The 23,622-nt window shown below is 40.9% G+C and overlaps 2 protein-coding genes across 2 annotated transcripts in view; both read right to left on the bottom strand.

The window, feature by feature from the left end:
• The window catches only part of mrpl24 (mitochondrial ribosomal protein L24), a 74,409-nt gene that overhangs the window by 31,126 nt on the left and 19,661 nt on the right, over positions 1-23,622 (bottom strand). The window lies entirely within an intron of this gene.
• The window catches only part of LOC308095875 (brevican core protein-like), a 19,488-nt gene continuing 8,104 nt past the window's right edge, over positions 12,239-23,622 (bottom strand). Inside the window, exons 3-14 of the mRNA XM_080443007.1 lie at positions 23,236-23,607; positions 22,931-23,105; positions 21,983-22,110; positions 21,401-21,694; positions 20,199-21,047; positions 19,270-20,115; positions 16,438-16,545; positions 15,622-15,780; positions 14,447-14,529; positions 14,147-14,291; positions 13,828-14,010; positions 12,239-13,307 (exon numbers count right to left, since the gene is read on the bottom strand). Of these exons, the coding sequence (XP_080299133.1) occupies positions 13,186-13,307; positions 13,828-14,010; positions 14,147-14,291; positions 14,447-14,529; positions 15,622-15,780; positions 16,438-16,545; positions 19,270-20,115; positions 20,199-21,047; positions 21,401-21,694; positions 21,983-22,110; positions 22,931-23,105; positions 23,236-23,607 (3,464 nt within the window). The 3' untranslated portion in view covers positions 12,239-13,185. The remainder of the gene's footprint in view (positions 13,308-13,827; positions 14,011-14,146; positions 14,292-14,446; positions 14,530-15,621; positions 15,781-16,437; positions 16,546-19,269; positions 20,116-20,198; positions 21,048-21,400; positions 21,695-21,982; positions 22,111-22,930; positions 23,106-23,235; positions 23,608-23,622) is intronic.

Here is a 23,622-nt window from a genome sequence, read left to right as displayed (position 1 = left end):
AAAACACTAGAGCCATTACTACAAAACAAAAGGAACACAACAAGTAAGTAAAACCAATAAAATAACACAAGGAGACAGATCCTGACAAGGTTGTTGAAGAAAGTTGAATCTGGTAAAGAGATTTAAATAATCAGTCAACTATGATGTATGATTCAAAATTTGGGCAAGGTTTCAGACCGATCTGACCCCATTGATGTCCAATACAATTCAGGTTAAATATTTCAAAGATATAAAACACATGTTGAATAAATGTGTGGAAGGACTTCCTAGGCACATAAACAGCTAAAGAAACAGGAGCCATTTTAAGAAATAAAAATCATAATATTATAATAACAAGAAGTGCTTCACAACTACAACTACAACTTCAGTCCAATTATAGATAATCCTGTGTTGTCATCTTTGCTCTCACTGAGACCTGGATTACCCCAGATAGCAATACTACCCCAAACTGGAATTAGGGTCATTTGATTTGATTTAATAAATTAAAAAAAATAACAAGAAAGCAAACGTTACCTTAAGTCAAAATCATCATGATTGTTACATTGATTGCATTACAAATGATCGTCAAACCTTGAACGTCTGCAGTTAGTAACATTTTGGCTTTGAACAGGGAACCATATGCTCATGTAAGCCCCTTATTGCGATGAATGATCAATGTTTACACGGGTTGCACAATTCCAGAGTAAAAGCGGACCACATCTGGATGATGTTTGTGCCTGGGACACTGTGGCCCAACTGCTCCAAGGATGCACAGGCCAATGGAAACAGCTGCTACCATGTCCCTCTCCACAGCAGCATCTGGAAGGATGTGTTCCTTAATGTGTGATGGCGTGGTTATGAACACTCAGGGATCAAAGGTGGGTCAAGGTGAGAGCTCTCTGAGCTTTTGTAGCATGCATTAAAATGATGAATCATTTGAAGTAAATGGGATTTCATCCAAGACACGGGCTCAAAATAAATTCTCCATGTTACCAATAATGTAATCGCCCTCAGTATCCCTACTCACAATAATGACATTTTGCAAATAGACCCCAGAGCAATGAAAATGCATTCTTGGATGCTGTTCACATAATTATCCAGGGGATATATCGAGTGAGATAATAATATTCTTGCATCATGTTCAGAGGTTTGAGAGTTGATCCCATTTTGGTATTCCTATGGGCAGAAGCTAATTGTTTCATAGGTTACTACTTCTACTATATAGTGAGTGGCGTAGACCAGTCTCCAGACAGCAGAAAAGTTAGGGGTCCCCTCTGATTATAATAGAATCTCTAAAAAACAAAAGTGAATGTCTGGGAGGGAAATCGTGGGAAATGCCGCCAAGGGCCAGATTAGCATTCTGTATTGCATGTCCCGATGGGCTGTCTCCTGGAGTCCCCCAAGGGCTGAAGAATGGCTGAGCAGGAGGGTGGATGTGGGGGTGGGTTGGGGTGGGAAGGGGTAGGATGGGAGGTTGCAGAGGGCCAGACGGGGGATGCGGAAAGTCAAGGAAGACAGCCTCACAAAGAGATGCATGGTGTTGGGGTTTGGAGGAGGTGGGGGTCTTGCCGTGAAATCAGGGGGTATGAGGGGACTGGGTTCAAGTTCAACAGCAAGTCCCTGTCTGCATGTAGAGAAGAGAAAAAATATAGGCCCATCTCCCTGGGAATCCTGCCTCCAAAGTATAACTCTTCCAAATAGGGGAGTGCAGACTCTTAATTAGAATGGCTTGGCTAAGCGGAAACTGAGACTTCAAAACAAAATCTAAGCACTGCCAAAATTGTCATAAAAAAAAGTCATACACAATTTTACTGCGAAATAAATGTGTACGTTGCATCAGGAGGCCAACCACACAGCTTTAAGAGTGAACTAACTTGCACCCACCTGAACCGTGAGGGTCCAGTCCAAAATATATTCAGATCCTTTACTTATATGGATCATGTAAATAATCTTATTTGAAAGACATGTCCTTTTTAGAGGTGAGCAGTTAAATACAAGTGCAGATTCAGAATAGCATAGAATGAATAAAATACAGTGCAACAAAGGCATAAAATGATGTTTGGTGTCATTGCTATATGTGCTGCAAGGCACAGCTGTATTGGATAGTCAGCATGTGGACAGTTTGTGCAATAACAGTGTCCTGGAAGTTTCATGGCAGGAACACCACGGTAATCGAGAAGACAATACACACAGGTGCAGCTAATGGCTACAAGTGGCCTTCATTTGTGAGACAGAATTATAGCTCTTAAACCTTAGTGGAAGCAATTCATTTCTGACAGTAATGCTGTTCCATTGATCATGAATTATTAAAATTATCCTCTAACCGTTCCTGAAAAATAACGAGCTATCTATTACAGAAAAAAGGAATGGGTAAATTAATTTTGTTCCAAAACTAATGCAATACCTGTCAGAGATTGGCCAGTGATTGAGAGTGACACCGAGGGGGCTGAGGGATGTGACCTTTGGGCGAGGGGATAATGGGCACTTCCTCCCTCACACATCATCCCTCTAGTCGCAAGTGACTATTTGAACTGTGTGTGTGTGTGTGTGTGTGTGTGTGTGTGTGTGTGTGTGTGTGTGTGTGTGTGTGTGTGTGTGTGTGTGTGTGTGTGTGTGTGTGTGTGTGTGTGTGTGTGTGTGTGTGTGTGTGTGTGTGTGTGTGTGTGTGTGTGTGTGTGTGTGTGTGTCCGCGTGCGCGTACAGGCATGAGTTGAGCCACAGAGGAAACAGAGAGACAAGGAGAAAAGGGGAAAGTGAAGAGGTTGTGCCTTGTGACCCTCTAGGATGACCTTTTATATCTACGAGTTCTATAACCTTTTTGACCCTTAAGATCGTTGCTCTGTTTTCTAGAAGTCCACAGGGATTTCTCATGGACACACTGGCAATGTACTAGTGTTTCTATATGTTTTGTCCGTCATGCTATTCTAATATAAAAAGGAGGCAGATATATTTTACAATCCATCAATGAGAAATTATAAAAATAAAACCTATATACTATTATTTATGTATTTTATACTTTCAACTACATCCACAGAAAGACTTGGAACCATTAAAGAACAGCCTTGGCTTGAGTGATAGTGCTGACTAAATGCAGTTTATATTATAGCTTCCTCAGCTTGTCCTGACACTGCCAGGTGTGGGTCAAGGCCATATGAAGTACTTGTTGACCTGGCAGTTTGTTGTGGTTAACCTTTAGGCCTCCTTTTTGTACTGAGTGCATAGAGGTCATTGATCATGCAGGAAGGGTCAAGGGGATGCCTTCCACAGAGGGTCAGGGGCGTAAATGAAGTGTGTCATCCACCCTAACTGGCCATGACATTTCATTTCCATGCACGTGCTCACACACATACATAAATACATGAATATCTTTTAATAAGCTAAAATCTTCTCTACATTTGCGTGAAATCTTAAAAAAAAAAATGTTTTATGGCCTTGACCTATGACCATCAAAATCTAATCAGTTCCAGTCCAAGTGGACGTTTGTTCCAAATTTGAAGAGATACTCTCAACGTTCTTGACATGTTTACTAGAATGGGAAAGCCGGATGGACGGACGGACGGATGGTTGGCTGGATGAACAACCTAAAAACATAATGCATCTATCCATGACTGGAGGCATAAAAAGACTCACTACACACAGTTACAAAGAATCACATTATAAATTTGCCTACTGCCACATACTGTATACTGTATTGCCCTGCCTGCTGGCCAGAAGCCTAATATCTTATATCGTCGGGAGGGATTCCCCGGTTTACGGGTTGAAGGATATGTTTCCTCCAAACCTTGGGAAACTATGTGCGACAGACTTTGAGGTCTCTATGTTTGAGGTACATTGTCTCTCATTTGGTGCTACCCAATCAGCAGCAGCGGGTATATAAACCATCCTGTATTAACCACTCACCCGACAGTATATCCTGTACTTCGTTGGCTGGAGTCCCACAGGGGTCTATACTAGGCCCCATCCCTTTTGCCCTCTACACCAAATCTCTGCATGGAAAATAGTCAATCTACAAGCTTCGCAATGTGACACATTGTGAGTTTGTAGATCGGCTAGTTTTGCAGAATGTTCGTGCCAGAATAGGGACTCTAGGTTCATGTGGTTAAAAAGGCAAAATTTTACAAATACGTCCCCTGGACACATTAAGAGACATATTTTGATATTTGTATCTTTTGCTATATCATTGTGGAGTGACACCTTCATAAACGCTTCTACTTCACTCTACTCCTATACATTATGTAAAGGTAAATATTACAATATCATACCACAACAGTGAGGAGCAAGAAAGAAAGTACTTTTAGTATTACTACTTAGTAGTAATACTAATAATTAAATAATTAGCTCATTAGCTACAGTAGATCATAACCCAGTGAAAAGTGTATTATCCTTCACATGAAACGTCTGCAAATGTTGGATCACTATAATTAGAAACCATTCAACATAAGCATAACCCTTCACTCGATGGGGATGTTCTCTGCTATTCGGGATGACTGTAACATCAAAAAGTGTATTTCATAGTATTTAACATGTATTTATTCTATCAGGCCCCAACAAGTGTTTGAAAATAACGCAACGAATGTCCTTCTTGGCTACCATAGTCTCAACGCTTGCGTAGCACAATAGTGTGTTAAAGGCACCATCGTTTCAAATAAGCCTTTTTTGTCAGGGCTGAACGTGCTCCAGGTTTTGAAGCCAGGGGCTTATACAGTACATGCAGGCAAGGGAATGTTCATTTGAACCTCTCCACAAACGAGTATTGTTCCCCATGTCTTCTCTTGTCTCAAAGTCATCACTCTGTTGTTTCCCACAAAAAACATCTGGTGGGTGTTATTGAAAGCATTTTGAATTCCTTGACATTTCCCACATCGGTGGCAGTGGGGGCATCGCAGATAGATGAGAAAACAATATGTCATAGATTGCAATATAAAACCAATTCACGCTGACACAGACACAGGCACAAACATGGCTAAAAATCAGCCGTGAGTGTGTCATGGCACTTTAGAGTGTCTGACTACTTAATTAGACATATAAAAAGGCTGGGTCAGACGGATCAGACAGGCAAAGAAAAGCAGGCGAGATGAGGCCCTTCAAATTGTCTGCACCACTCTGATGGTGCGTTCGTGCGTGCATGTGTGTGTGTGTGTGTGTGTGTGTGTGTGTGTCTCACAGAGAGTGTGCATTTTGCCATTTGCATGTCTGAATCTGGATTGAGCAAGTCTGTATCTGACAGTGTTTAGGAATGTGTCTGGGGTGTAAGTCTGCTGGTGTGTGTGCGTGTGCGTGTGTGTGCGTGTTGCTGCACATTGAACTGAATTAATGAGCTAACGAACCACTTCACCCCATTTGGGTGGATTGATGCAAGTTTTGTTGGGGAATCACAAGATTATCAGAATGATAACACTTATGTGTGGCTACCACCACACATAAGTGTTAAGACGGTCAGAAAGGAGAGACCAGAAAGACCGAGCACCCTCAGAGGTTGGCCTGTGAACAAAGGCAGGTGCATTGGAAAAGATTTTAATATTTCTATGTTTTGAAAACAATGTAAGATCAAATTCAAATCCCAAGAATTTTGGACAAATAGTTCAACTGTTGCAAATACTGAGAAATAGCAAGCCACTTATGGTAGGACATGGTTTCTGAACCTTGGTAGAGTTTGTCCTAACACCCGGAAGTGAGTTTGCAATAGGTTCCATCGCCAGATTCCCTTCTATTTATGCAGAAAAGAAGGTTCTGTGGCAATCATAATAAGCCTAAAAGAATGTCACATTTTGTCCAGTGACATAAATTAGATGACTGGACCTCCTCCTTCTTTTCCTCTGCAACAAATCTCTTTGCTAAAAATAGACGATATACAAGCTCACAATATGTCGCAATGTGACAAGTTGTGAGGTTGTAGATCGGTTATTTTTCGCAGAATGTTCGCCACAGAATAGGGATGCTGGGGTTCACGACACGTTATTAATTTATTGACAGTCTCTCTAGTCTAGACTGTTGGCTAACACAATTTTCAAAATGGTTCCGCCATACAGTCTGTGAAACGGAAGCGCTGAAAATGCAAAGAAACTACTGCAGATGTCCGCTTCCACCCCACTTCCGTTTTGTCTTTGTAGCCCCGTAAATGTGTCCTATTGTAAATCAAATTAGTAGAAGCACAAAAGCATGCTGTTTAGCAGATATGGAAATTCTAAAATATAATTGAAAGATATTTTAAAATATATTTTTGTAAACGTAAATGACGAACGGATGACAGCTTCCGTTTGCGGCTTTCAGGAGGCATAGCCACAGACTCTACGTAACATTCAAAGAGTGTGTAATACTTGGCTTGGCTTGAGAGACTATCGAAAACCCATTGAAAAAAAGTTCCATTGGAAATCTGTGGTGGGAACCCACAGCAGCGGTATCATCCAAGGTGGCCTGCAAACAGACGTCATAAGTATGCAATTTTTGATCGTGCATGAGTGAGAGAGAGCATTAATGTTTGTCAGGAGTGCCAATCTGAGTGCCCGGTTGAGAAAATAACCCAGCGTTGATGGGGGACTGCTTGTGACTAGACAGGGCCACATGAATCTGAACGAACCTGTCTGGGCTCTTTCTTTTGGGCCCTTATCCACGTCTAGCCGGGCCGAGAGGCGGAGTGAAACTCCATGGTGGGGTGAGAACCAAATGGGTGGGACCTTCCATCACAGTCACAGCTATTTGCTGTCTGCGAGACATAGTGGAGGGGTCAGAGGGCAAATAAGTTCACAGGAACTAGAGGCTTTCACATGCTAATGCTTTGGGGAAAGCACAAACCGCCGGCAGCTTTTAATAGGTGGTCATAGGTTCATTGAGGTACTGTATGTGTATACAAGTATTGTCGGTTCAATTGACACACCGAATAATTGATAGACATTTATACTGTTGGATCGTGTGTAATCCACTTTGTGTAAAAGTTAAGCACTTATATAAAAATGATGTGAAAATACTGACTGGAGTCAGTGGAGTGTCCTTGAACAGAGTGGAATGCAAGGGCTGAAACACATGCAGCTGATGCCCTGAGCGCTACACACACACACACACACACACACACACACACACACACACACACACACACACACACACACACACACACACACACACACACACACACACACACACACACACACACACACACACACACACACACACACACACACACACACACACACACACCAGCAATGCAATGCAGACAATACAATATATGTCCATGTCATATTTTCCTGTTCCTAAGGCTTCATACACTGGAATCAGATGCTCACTGTAAGCTAAGCTCACTGTTTTACTGTGCAGTGTACTGTGTTTTTTTATAGCATTTTATTTAAGACAATGCTAAAATATATACACAGTATGTATACAGATACATAACGATGCCCCCATACACTGTAAACCTCTACAACCAGACATCCAGATTTTAATAAGTAAGAATAGATACGTTGAAATAACAAATGAATTTAATGTGAATTAAAAAAAAGGGAAATAAGTAAATAAATCATGTAACTGAATGAGCTTAAATAAAGAGTCGTTGTAGGACTGTTGGGCGTCCTGACTTTGAGACTGTGCTGTGTAATTGAAATCAAGTATCGGAATCCATTTTTGAAGGGTCTTGTTTGGTTTTATTTGTAGGGAAAGTCAGAAATAAGATGTGAAATGAAAGTACTATTTTGTATCTCTAATTGATTTTAAAGCTATTAAGTGACATACAGCATATATTTTATTATTTTATTTTATTATATTTGTTATATTCTAAGTATAGGTGCAGGTCATGTGTGCGAAACATAAGAGCATATTAAGATTTGTTTCAGACAGAGATGGGGCGGTGACAGCTACTTTAGCTGTCTAATCAATGGTTTTGGGGGGCGACTGAAAGCCATGAGAGCCAGACAAACACAGACACATGCATGCATGGCATGAACAAACAGCAAGCCTCCACATATATCTATTTCTATAGGTTTCATTGTGCTAACATGAAGGACTGCATATCCTAAGATTCCCATGTGATCCTGTTTGACCAACATCACATAAGTGTGCCCCCATCTGGAGTTTTTAAAACATTGCAGGGCCTAAAGCACCATGGATGCAGCATTGTGAGATTAAAACAAATCATTTCACATAACCGAAGTGAGATCTCATGTAAATCAAAACGCATGATTCTTAGATTGCAAATAATATTTAATCTTTAATTTTGTTTTCAAAAGCTGTTCTTTGGCCGATTAGACCTCAAAACATGCTGCTTGTTGGGAGAACTCGAAACACTAACAGCCTAAATGCCCTTGTCATTATTGTGCACAAAATAGCAATTTTGTTTGATCAATATCAATGCCATATCAAACTAATTCAAAGCAACTAATAACATTTGAAATACACTAAACAATAATTGCAACAATTAAGCATTACATATAAACAAGAAATTATATATTGTCTTATTATTTTGGGGCCAAATTAAAATACTTTTATAAGATGAAACATTGCTCCTTAGCAAAAAGCCACAAGAGTAAATATTACCTGCTTGAACTGAATTTGATTGCTTTCTGGCTTTGATGACAAATTACAGAAACAAGATTTTGGATAAATAAATCTTTCCAGTAATAGATTATGCACTACTCTTTCTATGCATCTTATGTTTCAGAATAGTCCTCAGGCCCTGATTATAGTAATGTCTCATCTGCTTCACACTAAAATGTGTCAATCACTCCTCCCACCTCTAGTGCAAATTGGTATTGTGTGAAAACCTATTTCCATACATCCTGTGTAATTGGCTTCTTCCATGGCAGAAGCCTATCTTTTGTCAGCGATGAGTATTTGGTATAACTGTGTTCTATCTTTTTTTTCTTTTTTTACAAAAGTACACAAATGAAAACCTTTTCATGCACAAAGCACTCCAGAAAACTCAAATACAAACAATACACAGTAGGCCTACATTAATATCTACCAGAAAACATCTTTAGGCCTACTTGATCTTACTTTACTTAATTGTTTACAATTGATATTTGTAATTAAGTGTTTCTGGAGTTCAGATAATAATTCTTGTTAAATGAGTTATTTACCACTTAAACCCTAGCCTATATACTTAATTGACTGGGTCCCCCAGGGGTCTATACTTGGTCCCCTCCTTTTCCCACTACACCAAATCTCTTTGCTGAAAATAGCAATCTACAAGCTTACAACGCATTGCATTGAAACATGTTGTGAACTTGTAGATTGCCTACTTTCTCAGAATGTTTGGCTACATGGCCAGAATAGTGATACTAGGGCTCATGAGGTTAATTGTTGTCCATTCAAAACAACAAAGTTCTATGTCCTTTTATAAATATGGTTACATCTTTCATCTATTTCAAAGATTGCATAGAGGCCAAATTACATCTAATGATACTGAACTTCTCATGTCCTACTACCAATATGCCTGAAATGTAGCCTGTGTACTGTGGCACAACAATAGCTTCGTTTTCTTGGCACAACAATAAAGCCATTCCCATTAGCCTACTGTTCTCTTTCTAGGCTAAATTCTTATTCATTATGGGGGAAGTAAATAGAGAATTGGCATTCTCCCATCATTCAGGGTTGGAGAGTCATTTGTTCAAGAATAAATATTTGTATAATATCAATGGCAAGCATTATAAGCAATTCACAGGAAGGAAAATCTATCAACTATGCCATTATTGAGTACTTGAGCAGGACACTGAATAGTGGAGTTGTCAATGGGCAAGTGTTTGAGATTATTTTTGACTGAAGGCCTTGAATAGTTTTGATCATTTTACCTAACTTGTATATATTAAATAGAAAAGGCAGAACTCCTAAATGAGATTACACATCCAAATCATGTGTGTCTGTGCCTCTTTTTCTGTGTCTGTGTGTGTGTGTGTGTGTGTGTGTGTGTGTGTGCGTGCGTGCGTGCGTGTGTGTTTGCATGCTAACATACATGCATGTGTGTGCTCTGTGCAGAAGTATCACACACAGTTTTCTTCATTACACGTGTGTTTTATCTGTATGAGAGGGAAAGGTTCTACCGCTCAGTCCCTATAACAATAAGCAATGTGCATTTGGCCAAATTGGAATGCAAGACACATTAGGCACAATGGTTGTTTGTATCCCAGCATGCCGTGGTGGCAGGGTGAGGGGTTGTGGGTAAAGCGTATCATTAGGGTTCCCAGCCAACTTGGCACGCCTTTTCAACTGGTCTTTAACCGTCTGCTTTCTCATGGTAGGGAAGACGGCATCTTGTGAAGTCCACCACCTTTGTGCATTTAATCCAAAGAGTTCATGGAAAAATACTGCTTGCTTCTGGTTAACCGGCCTAACCTTGCTAATTACCTGGAATCATTTCCAGTGTTTCTCATCCTGTGCGAGGCATGTGGTAAAATGAACATATTGGTCCATGCCCTGTTTGTGCCAATATCTTTAAAATGCTAAGTAAATAAAGTTAAGTACCTTGGTTTGGAACAGGAATAAAGCTTCGGTTAAACAAAATAAAAAATGTTGTAATATAAATAAGGAATACAAATGTTCCCCATACTTACACGTTACAAGTATAACTAAATATATGCCTCCCTCCTATTAATTCCCTAGAGATGTCACCTCACAATACAGTGCACATGCTGGTCATTACTGGGTGTCAAGGACCTCGCACTTGGGGTGTGGGAGGTGGGGAGACAAATCTTGAGGCTGGCCCTCAATTAGTGAGCCACACGTCCTTTGGAAGAAGGTGGAACTCCATTAACAGCTCTTAAACACTGGCCTCTGTTCACCCGCTTCTGACCCCATGACCTTTGGGGTCACTGGACACAATGCGGCCCCATCTGGAGCCATGCTACTGGCCCTATGGTAGAGGGGAAGGACACCAACCTTTGGCATTCATACCATGTCATGTCAGTCTATTGAAGGCCTGAGAACCGCAGCCCTGCTCCACCAGAAACCACATCTCTGAACATCCGCCAATCTATATCAATTCAACAGCACACTGATCAGGTCTACTAATACGTCCTGTCTTTATTGACATAGTGCTGTGAAAGGAGGGAGAGTTCCCCACATTCGTATTCACACCCAGGGGAGCTGCCCACTGCACTCACAATCCTTTATTGTTGGTCGTTGTGGAGCGGTTGGGGGGTTAAGTGCCTTGCTCAACGGCACATTGCTGGTAATGGAATGGAATGGGCTTATTGTTTAGTTTCATATCAATACTCAGTGTTAATTTAGCCACTTTCAACCTGGCGTCCCTATTTTGGGCACGTAGAATATTTGGGGAAATTTCAAAGTTTCAAAAGGTTTCAAACATTTTCCACACATTTTCACAAATGACCAAAAGAATTTAAAATTGTGTGTATATTTACTCGTTCCCTTTTCACTTGCAACTGGAAAACTGTCTCTCTTTGGAAAAGAGAAGTCTATCGGTTGTTAATACATTTAATAATATAGGCTTATTTTTTCTTGAAATGACAGTGGAAATCCCAGGGATAGTCAGCCTACAGAATAAGCTTATCCTCAGCACCAAGCATTAAAAGCAGCAGGGAGTGCAAGGGTTAGTCACAATAGCCAAGTGCTGTGTATCGAAATAAGTGACATTCACTGCCTGTAGCCATGTCATCACATCATTAATTTACTTAATAGCATCACACCAGTTAATTGGCTAATTTCAGTGGCAGTTACAGTTATATGTATTGGCTATCCATGCCATTAATTAGTGGCATTACATTAATTCCACTGGTCAGTGTGTGATTACATTCCCACATCAGTCAAGAGTCTCATGCACTATTCCAACAAATTATGGCTCAATGATGCCATCTGGTGGCAGGATGCTTACACATTACCTATTTTTCATGTGACAGCCACTGGGATTGACATCCAGTGACCTCTCCCACAGTGCAAAGCACCCTACACAATACACACACACACACGACCTGCTCCACTCAGGCTGTACAATAAAACCTGGGTGTGCATTGCATCCTGGAGACATACAATTGGGTGATAATGTATCAAAGTCGGGGCACAGGGGCATAATTTATGAAAGGTTCTTGATTTCTTTTCTTTGCTGTCAAACTAAGCATATTACATTTGTTTTCTAGATTTTTGTGATAAATCAAAAGATATAGTATTTTACTCTAATTCATTGAACCTTTTATATTTTTAAATACAATTTATTTAAGTAAAAAGTCAAAGAACATGGCACCAAGAAGGCTGTCGTCTTAAAGCACCTGTCCCACTAAGAGATGAAATAATAAACAACAACAACAACAAACACACACTAATGTTACATGTGGTAAGATGAATGTGCCATTTAATCATGGTTCTGTTCTACAAAACTTTATTACAACATAAAGCTGATGAACAAAACTGTGTCGATAGGAAATGAAAGTTATCTTTCAGTGAGATATGGACAACAATCATGAAAATGTATATTTATATTCATTGCATAAAGGCATGGGGGGCCTTTCTGCCAAATACCGTGTGCCACAAAAGTTTGACCGTCTGCCATTGTGCTTGTTTGTAAAGTTTGGAATGAATTGTAAACCTTCAAAAAGGCATTGTACAAAAATTGATATTTGCCTTTGAATAGTATCAAAACTGATCTCTCTTGTAAACTTCATGAAGGTTTTTAGGGTATTAGCACCGTTTTCTTTCAAACAAAAGGAAAAAATATATAGAAATGTTAATTTCCGAGTAGCGCTTTCTGTGGATTTGGAGTTGGCACACAGTAAAGCCAAAGTGCTAACTCTGAGAAAGTGTAAAGATTTACCTATAAAAACACTCAGGAATGTACTGTGCATGTGGTAGTTTAGAGCTGACATGTCAACATCCAGAAGAAACAGAGGATAAAGCTCCTTTAGATTTTAAAATTAATAATATAATAGTGCATTATACCAAATGCTTAATGACATTTTTATTTTTAAACAGACCTGCTGTTGTTTTCCAATGCCATTTCTGATTAAGGCCAAATTATAAACTAGTTCTTAAAACTATCCTTTGTCATAATGTTCAGCTTTAAAACTGGTTTTATTGGTCATTTGGCACACTCAAGACAGAGGTCTTGAGTTATAAAATCGTTCTATGGTTCCTTGGCCTGTGTCCTGTTGCTGTGCCAGTATCCCTTGTCCTGTTTGAGCATTCATTGGTAAAAGCATTTGTTTAATTTGTTTCACTTTTTCATATTACAACAGTAGAGCTTCGAGATAGTAAATGATAAAAGTACGGGAGAATTTAGTTTGTAAACATAATATCCCAGTACTGTGGAGGCTGAGTTGTGGTTGTCATTTCCTCCTCAATCATCTCAGGGCTTCCAGTGGTCAGTGGTGGGACTCTAGTGATCGGAGCCGAGATTCCTGCATCCGAAAGGAATAACCGCAGAACGTACAAGTATCATGAAAAAAGAAAAACGTTCAGCAGTAAAAGGTATAATGAATTTAAAGACATTGTTTTCCAAGCCCTTGGATTGATTGACTCAAGCACTTAATGAATAGCATTTGTTTTCCAACCCCTTGTATTGATTGACTCAAGCACTTAATTTCCCTGTACAGTATGTCTTCTGAGATTACGTTTCTCATATAAAGTACAGCAACCGCAAAAGTACTTGAGTTAATTCACATCTAGTCTAGCATGAGTGAAAAAAATAAAACACTGCAACTTACAATATAGCTGTAAAAAAAGAGAAGAAAAAAAGGCTTACAATACCAATGGCTTAGACTACGGTTATAATAACAATAACAATGTGATCTGAGATTCTGTGTGTATTACTGACACATCACTGAAGTTATTAGGTTGTAGTTATTATTATTATTATTTATTTTTTCTAACCCTACCCATTTTAAAGTAGTAGCCTAGTAGGCTGATCTTTGAACTTACCACGGCGGCAGAGGACCTGGGGTTTCTCCCACTTTCCCCCAGGGAGGCATCTCACCAGGGGGTTTCGTCTTGGTTGGAAGCCCTTTGCACAGTAGTAACGTATAACTGCGTGGGTCTCATACCTGTGGCGAACCTTCCCGAAAATGGATGCGTTTTGCACTTTGGGTGGTGGACCACATGAAGCTGTTGGTAAAATGTTGTCATGTGAATGGAATGTGTGTGGAAACACACACGCGCACGCACGCACACACGCACACACGCCATGTTTATAGTCTTTGGTATGACTCTGCATCGGATGAAACCTATGGTTTATACTCACAGGTGCCTTTCTTGCATGTGTAGGACAGGTGGTAGTTGCATGGTACGTCACTCCAACGCCCTTCATCATGCCACACCATTACCACACAGTCTTCACCAGACAGGAAGTAGCTGTCTGGCTGTCCTTTATACCAGTTCTCATAGAGCTACATACAGAAGGAGGAAAAACACATAGACTGTATTCCAGCAAATGTGATTGTGGTATGTAATTATCTTACTCCGAATTTCCTTTTACTAATAATATGGCAAATGAGGACACACATTACACAACTAGAGGCTCAGTGGCTGATATCTGACTCACCATCTGGTTGTCATCAGACCAGCGGAAATCCCCTTCAATGGTCCTATCATTTAGTCCAGTCCACTGGTATTCTTTGTAATTACCTGGTGTGGTACAGTAGATGACAAACAGTCCTCAATCCATGATCTTAATAGTCTCTCAAGCCAGACAATCATTTCACAATCTTCCAATACAGAAAGTCTATAACTGCTCCTCTCAAAACTTGTGACAGGAAGCTGTCATCTGTGTTTGTCATTTATTTATTTTTTAAAATATTTATAATACATTTACAGTAGGACTTATGTACGTGACCACAAAGTTCAAACGGAAGTTGGGGGTAGGCGGGACATCCGCTTAATCATAATTTGCATTTTCAGATGCAGTACAGACTGGTAGGCGGAAGCATTTGATAATTGTGTAGTCTCGTTAGACTAATGATCTTACGACAATATGACCTTTTTGTTATTTTGGCGGTATCTTCTCTTAGAACTGTCATTCACTGAACTTACAAAATGCACATCCTACACTACTGATGTTATTCACTTCCATACTGATTATGCTTTGAATTGTTGCAATTGTTTCTCTTGCTTCGATGTGTTTCTCGATTTTTGTCATGTCCTGCTGAGGCCTGCAGGTTGTGACAGTTCTTAAACATTAATTTTGTGTTGAATATTATATTCTGTTTCACATACGGTACGAGGATCACACTTATAGGCACATCAAATACCCTTCATTGGAAACTGAGAGAGAAAGATTTTTGAAAAACTATAAACTACAATTAAGCATTTATCCATTTGTAACTCTGAGAGTGTAAAAGGGTCCATTTGTATCATTTGTACACTCTGACTTAAATTAACATGGAGGATTTTACTGTGTAGTAGTGATTCATGTTCAGTAAACCCACTGCATATCAAAAGATGGGGCGGCTGTTAACAGCTTAGTGGGTAAAGAGGTCAATAGGTCACCGCTTCACCCCTGCCCCCCCAGTATACATGTCGAAGTGTCCGTGAGCAAGACACTTAACCTCGAACAGCTCCCCCCAGAGCAATCATCATGACCAACTGAGAAGCCATCAGTTGGATGAAGCTGAAACTGAATTTTCCCCGTGGGATTAATAAAGGCCTACCTCTATCACCCACCCCCACAGACCACTCCGTGTAGCACTAATGAATCACCAGTAGTCTTCAACCACCTACTGTTGATGAAGCTCTGTTCCTCGGGGGTCATGATGGACACCAGGTGCGCGCCCACCATGCGACAGTGCTGCTCTGCCACCTCCCAGCTCAGACGCTGGCTAGAGTGACGGTAGCAGAAACCATGGAACTTTTCCCAGCCAGGCTCACACTGCTCGAGGTCTGGAAGAACGACAAAGGAAAACCAAATCTGTAGTAGATCATTTTCATCTCCGCCATTCTGGTCAGAGATTATGTTTTCACCCTGTCTGTCTGTCTGTCTGTCTGTCCGTCCGTCCGTCCGTCCGTCCGTCCGTCTATTTGTGAGCAGCTGATCTCGGGCACCAAGACTGGCGTGAAACTTTGCACGCACATTACCAGTATGCCAAATAAGACATTTAAAAAAAAAACACATGGTGAGGCAGCTTCATGAAATGTGACATAGAGCTCAGCCTGGCTGAGATCTGCGCTCCGGGGAGGACACTTTTTTAGTAATTTCCATTTTATTCAGACCAGTCAGTGGAGACAGGAAAGAGGAGGAAGCCATCAAACATAGATCCCGAGTCAGCCTGGAACTCAGGCAGTTCTGTTCAGTGCACTGAGCCACGAGGATGCCCCGACATTTCAGTTTTTACTCAGCTGTTCCAGGAATCCTTATGCGCAATCTCTGCAATTAGTAAGCGTGAATTCTAAACATTTGTAAAGGTACTGTATGCATTATGTCATCTGAATCTCAGATATCTGCACTATTGTTACAATGTGTTGTGTGGGTTCTATTGATTGAAAATTTAAATTTAAATTTAAAAAAGAAATCCATCACAAATGAGCCGAACATTTTACCTATCTGACAGAGGTCACCTCCATAGCTTGGCAAACAGAGGCATTTGGCGCGCCCACTCTGTTCAGTACAAGTGCCTCCATTGGTGCAGGGGTCTTCCAGACAAACATCTGAAACAGAACAAAAGGGCTAGAACAACTTTGTATATCATATTGTTTAAGACTTGTGAGAAAGGACTTGTGAGAGTGTACATTTCAAGTGCAAGTAAGTCAAAGAGGAAAAGAAAGATTTAGTCCTGGAAAAGGTCAGAAGGATGTAGCAAGAGCTGGTCTCAGGGTTAGTGGTGTCATGAAGTGTGTCTTTAACTTCCTAAAAACATAAAAGACACATACTTCACTTATCTGTTATAGGTTCAGCATCAATATCTGTAAACCATGGGTTATCCAAGTATGTCTATTGTAGTTTAGAGCGTGTATTTTTCTTCCAAGGGTGATTAAACTTCATAGCACCCAATTTGTTGTAATTACCATTAAAAGCCACCAGGGGGTGCAGTGTGCAAACAGAGCAAGCTGCAGTAGAAAAAAAAACTTCTTGTTTAAAAGACAACCTGTGATTCTCTGCAGACCCTGTGACTCTTAATCAACTACAAGGACCTCTCATATAGATTCTTCTTTTCTTGACTACTGTCTCTATACCCACTTTCCTTTGGAGTAAAACAAATAACGAGCATGATTGAATATGCTAACTGTATGTTGCTGTTCCTCTGGTTGTATTTAAAATACATAAAACCACAAACTGAAAATGATATTAAAAGGGTAATGACATAAATTAATTAAGGTGTTCTGCTTATGAGACACACACAAACCAGTTTCATGACTATGAGTCCAATATGAAGACGATTATGAAGGTGGCTGGGCTTGTTCTCCGTTGTAGGCTACCTTATTCACTAGGCCCTAAACATAGTTAATCTATAGACATGTGGAGATCTTATCATTAAGATATTTTTTGTTCCAAAGTGGTAGAAAGAAAGAAAGAAAGAAAGAAAGAAAGAAAGAAAGAAAGAAAGAAAGATAGAAAGAGTTGTGAATGTCGGTTAATTCTGATGAAACCTTATATTGCCCCAGGAATAAAAAAAATAAAAATAGACCTTGATGTTTTGGAAAATGTACAATGGGTTCTAAGTATGTTGCAGGAGCCTGCAGGTTGTGGAACCTATTGATTGTAAAACGGACTGTGTAAGCTTCATTGCTAGAAAAACACTTACACTGTTGTTACAAAGGTTTCATGCAACAATTAAATGTTTTTAGGAAGTGCATCCAAAGTGAAGATAATGATAAAGGGGTTTGTATGCCTGGCATTGACTGTGGTGGCATATCTTTAGTTAGAGATTATTTGAATTTGTCACAGTATTGATACAAGAAGCATCAACAACATGATTAAGAAAAACAAACAAAAATTTTTTTGTAATGATTTGAAGTGGTGTAAGTATTTGTGGGGGTGATTTGAAAGGATATGCAAATATTTCTTTGGTTCAGAATTCATTTTCATTTTTCATTTCCATGTCAGAGAAAATCATATTTAAATCAACAGCTTCTCAGAATCTCAACAACTTATCAAAGGCTAACAAGTTATGCATGTCTCCACATAGCAGTGAGCTTAATCTCTAATTAATTAATTCTCCAATTAAATGCTGCTGACACAGCTCTATCTACACCTATATTCTGATCCATGTACAGTAAGGAAGTAGGTAACACTTAGGAAACAAATCAAACTTTTAGCCTATCAATTATGGAGCTGAAATTAAAACACATTTGTCAGTAATAATGCAATAAACCAGTCCCAATTATTTTCAAATTTCGGAAGATTAATTTGATTCAACTACTGTCCATGACTCAGATGTGAAACAGTAGTGACCTATAGTATTTAGAAATATGGAATGGGTGTACTTAACCATTAAAACATAGTATTACTAATGCAGCTCTGTCACCAGGCCTGTCTAACATTCGATTCAACATTGTTTGTGCTTACAAACATGGTATTCTGTGCTACAATATTATTACAAGTCCATCTAAAATTATAATGAGAATTTAAAATCTGATGAAAGAGCGCAACTTGTAGCTAAACAACTTAAACTCTATCTGTTAAACAACATCATCTATAATATAAAAACATTATTGCAGTTGCTTTGATCTGTGCTGTTACAGTCAATATTTCTGTTGTCACATTCAACATTAGTACTGTTTCAGTCAATATTTCTGTTGTCACATTCAACATTAGTACTGTTACAGTCATGTGAAAGTTCAAGTCCCTTCCAGTTAATTCCAGATCAACGCAGAAAGAAACTTTCAATGATTTTTGACAGTTTTAGGCAGAAGATGTTGATGTGCAGTCAAAACACTAAGGTTAACACAATTTTGAAGTTAAATCCATTGATCATCAATGAACTATGAAAATGTCAGCCCAGCAGCACTTTAACCTGGACATCACTCTCACAGAGGAAACTCATCACAGAAGAAGCACTGAAACTTATTCAGATTTTCCAGAGAAAAAAGTACTTCACAGAAGTCATTCTTTAGGTGAGGGAGGGGGGGGGGCATCATGCACAACCAGACTGGCTTGTTGAAAGTTGTCAAATGGGAGACATCCCAGATGTGAGTATCTTGAAGGGTAGTCACAATTAGAAGGGTGAGGAGTGTTTTAAGAGGAAGTGGGAACAGTCAGAAGTAGTCTTTTTTAGACGGGAGTGAGAGATGAAGTTGAGGAAGTCATTTGAAAGGTTGTGGTTTACAGAAAAAAGGAGCAAGGCAGGTTGGGGAGGCCAGGGATTTAGTGAATCATTGTATTGAGAAGCAAGAGGAGGACAGTTAGGCTAATTAGGGTGAATTTGAGGTTACCTGAAAGTGTCCCTGCACTGCCCACAGCAGCTCTCTCATTGGGCAAAATAAGCAGGGTGGGCGGCTGGGTGAAACTAAAATCAGGATCCACCCGGCCTTGATTCACTGGTGGCATAGTAAGGGCTGTCACCTTCCGTGGATCAGCTGGCTCATGGAAACCCGGTGCTGTTGAAGTGGTTGGACTCCAAGTGTGTGATGTGGACTGTACGGAGGATGTCATAGTAGCAGCAGTGGGCTCTGTCCTGGAGACGTCTGACTCTGCCGTGGAACCTGGAGCAACTGCTGAGGAGTTCGAAGAGGGAACTTGGGTGTACTCCAGATCATCTAGAGTCTCTTGGGGTGTGTCAGTGGTGTGCAGCAGCGCCCACTGGGATGTTTGGGGATTCACAGGGAGCACAGTTATCTCTTCTTCTAGCGTTGGTTCAGCTGTGGCTAGTTCATGGCCACTTCCCTCCTCATGGTCAGTGGTTGTCGGATCGGCATCTAATCTGTAGGGCGATGTTTGATATTTTGCAGTTAGTTGGGAGGTGTTGGACAGCTCTGAGGCTTTGGTGGTGGATAAACCCGCTTCAGAAACAAGGTGTTCTTCTGAGTCACCAAATTCTACGCTGGTGCTACCTTCCTGTCTAGTAACTGAGGTCCCCCAAGAATGTGCTGCTGTAGAGTTCACATCTTGGCCCAGTTCATGTGAATGGTCCATGTTAGATGAGCTGCTAGGATCTGCAAGTCCAGTCTGAGACTGTGTAGGAATGGCGGTGGCCTCGACAGAAGCTGACAGGTGAGGGATGAAATTGGAAGTGAAGGATTGTGGCGTTGCAGTGTCTGTTCCAACATCCATCTCAGAGTCTGAAAAACAAAATGAGACATTATGAGACCTGAGTAAATATGTTTGTTTCTATCAGAATTATACAATTTCACTAGTCATATACCTTGTAAATCATCTGCAGAGCCTTCCACAGGGAGCCACATGGAGGTTAGTTCACTGTGGGAAGAGAAAGTGGGTTGGGCTGTTTGGTTAAGATCTTCTCCTACTTCTCCTGGGTACAAAGTTGAGAAAGATGTCTGCTCCGGGTGAGTGGGGTCAAGGGTCATAGAGGTGCTTTCTGTGGTATTCACTTGACTCTGGCTGCTGTAATTGGCTTCGGATCTGTCTAAATCTAAGTTGGTCTCAGGCATTGGTTGGAAGTGCTTGGAACCATCAGATAGCCGGGACTCATGTTCTGCAAGGTTCATGTCTGGCATTGGCTGATAATCCCTGTGAGGCTCATATGATGGTTCAGGAAAGCCTGGCTTTTCTACTTCAAACTGTGTAAGGCTGACGTTTCGGTCATGGAGGGAGGCAGTCTCATTGTTGTAACTGGGCAGTAATGATGTGGGAAACGGGGGATAATGGGCATTGGTTGTGTTGCTAGCATTAAATGCTCTAGGATGTTGGAATTTGTCATCCATTTCTGTGGGATGTGAAGTTTCATCAAAGGGCTGGAGGAAATCCAAAGAGGATGTGGGGTTGTTAAGAGTTTCTGTGGTGCCGTTTGGAGTTTCTGTGCTGATGGACACAGCTGTAGGTGGTGTTTCAACCAGGTCTTCCCCGATAGAAGGACCTGGGGAAATGGGAAGGGATTCTAGCACACTCTGAGCCTCTCGTTCCACTTGCTCAGACTGGTGGCTCAAACGAAGTTCTTGTGCTGGTTCCATGAGAATGACCACATCTTGTCCAATGTCCTCAGGTTCTGTGGCCATGTAGTCCATAGGAGACTCAGTATGAGGACTTCCATTCTCTGTAGGGATTGATAATATTGACAAAGGATTGATTAAACGTCAACCATTTGAAAAAGTGTAAAACCCACTATTACAAAAAGATTGATAGCAGAAGAATAGAATTAATGTTGTTTATATTTAAAGGATGGTATGTAACTTAATTCCGTGGCAAGCAAAATTAGGTTCCCAGAATAAATCTATATTTTACAGATATTCAATTATAAACTTTGTCCCCCCAACCACCAAAGATATCTTACATATAGGACGGAACAATAATGCATAACAAATGCCATCCTTTGCACAAAAACATGCATTCGATTTTCCTTTCTACACATCAAACTTATAACCCCAAATTCATAAAATATATACAGACCTTTGAAACAATATACATCATGAAGGTTGGAAGGTTCTGGGAAGCCAGTTTGATTGCTGAAGCGATACACGGTTTTCACTTCAGCTTGATGACCTCCGCACTTCTCCCTGGGGGTGATGATGGGGTAACGCACACTGCCATCAGAAAGCCAGCCAGGGCTACAGCGGTCCAGTCCCTCACTCCACGACAGGTACAACTGCCCTGTTGTGGCTAGCACCGCATCTGCAGCCTTGCAATAGATCTGCGCCTCCTCAAATGACAGCTGCTGTGGGTTGGGGTCATGGAACACCTCCCCTGTGAACACAAATTGTTACAAACATACTGAAATAGATATCCCGGCATTAAAAGTGAATAGGAGAACTCCGAGCATTGTGACAGATTCAAACAAGCTTGTGCTTGGTTGAAAAACAATGTATTCAGTATCATTTTCAGCACGGAATACTACTCATTTGATCGATCTGTTTTAATGGAGTATTTTATTGAAATGTTTCCTCCTTATGACTGAATATTTAGACTTTTTTTTTTCCTTATGCAGTATTCATTACAGTATCTTCCTATACTGATAGCTATTCCAGCTCTTACCATGGATTTGCTCCACATAACAGTATACATCATATAGGTCATCTGGATCCAGTGCGCCATAGTTCCTCACTCCTGGTTGCCCTTCCATGTCTCCATAGCAACCTTCACGTGGCACTTGTATTGGATATCTGTGAATGTGGTGCAAGAATGCAAACAATCAATACATTTAAATGAACACGGTTGTATTTAACATTTGGACAAATGTTTTTACCTTGAAAGTGTCAGAATTGTGTTTTAGGTGTAGGCTAAAGTAGTGGTGCAGCTATAGGTAATTTATATGAACCACGTAAGCACAGATTGCCAAGACACAATGTCAGGTCAGAGTTCAAATCTGGCTATAATGACAGATGTTGTATTTAATCTACTGTTTCTGTCTTTCCCATCTCTTTCTATTGTACAATCCCACTATCGATGTGCAAACTCTCTGTACGTCTGTGTGCCCGTCTGTAGTTCACGTATCTCGAGAACTGTCTGACCGCCGACTTCGTAGATCTGCTATTTTCGCGGAAGGTTCGCCTATTTTTGGGGCATGCCCATATATGGGCATAGACTGATGACATCGCGGATCTCCATATATGGTCATAAAAGGGACACAGGCAGACAGACAGACAGACAGACAGATACCGAGATCTCAATACTATATATGGGCATGAAAGCGAAACAGACAGACAGACAGGTACAACGGGTAATGCATTACCGGGTGGGGCATGCATTAACTTGCATTGTTCCCAACTTGCATAGTTCCTGAGTAGGGGTCAAGTAATGCATAAATACCTTTATTTATTACCACCACTTTAACCATATATAAGTTAGCAGATCTATAAACTTAGATTATAAGCTTGTAGATCTGCAATTTTCGCCGACTGTTTGTCTATTTTTGTCCTTCTATCATAACATGCCCAGAATCAGGACACAAGGGTTCATGTGGTTAAAAACCCAGTGGAATACCTGACAGACTGATCTGCAAGCCAGCCAGCATCACACTGCTCGTAACCATCATAATAGGCGGCCAGCAGTTGGTCAGGAGTGGCTATGTGAGCCCCAATGCCCTCGCAAGCTCCCTGGGCCTGATTGAAGGAAAATCCATACCGCCCCACAGCATCTCTGTAGTGGAAGACCACCCCTAGACACACACAACCAGAGCATTAACAAAAATAACCCTTTCTTTCATTCATAATATTTTACATAACATAACAATTGAAATACTTAAAATGGAATTCAATGAGTGGGAGAAAAAAACATCATTTAGGCACCTTTGACCTCGAGTTGTATAAGGTCACTGGCATCCTCCAGGCCTTGTTGCACCTCACAGCGGTAGTAGCCCGAGTCGCTGGAGCGCAACTCCCCCAGCCACAGCGACACATCCTCGGCGGAGTCGGTGTAGTTGAGCAAGGCAGCCCGCTCTCGGTACGCCTCACTGACCTTGACCCTGTGACCTCGAACCACCAGGATCTCCGTCTCCACCCCATCGGCCACCACACTCCACTTGGTCCGGGGTACGATGGGAGGGTAGACAGAGGCAGATGTGGGGGACAGGGACACCAAGCAGGGGATAGTGATGGAGCCACCCAGTGGGCCAGACAGAACACCTGCGTGGGGGACATTCACCTGGAGCTGCTTGACATCTAATGGAGAAGAGT

This window comes from Gymnoscopelus braueri, assembly GCF_963280865.1.
Source record: "Gymnoscopelus braueri genome assembly, chromosome: 11".
In the NCBI taxonomy this organism is placed as follows: Eukaryota; Metazoa; Chordata; class Actinopteri; order Myctophiformes; family Myctophidae; genus Gymnoscopelus; species Gymnoscopelus braueri.
The sequence above is the reverse complement of the archived record's forward strand: the minus strand, read 5'-3'. Positions and strand labels throughout refer to the sequence as shown.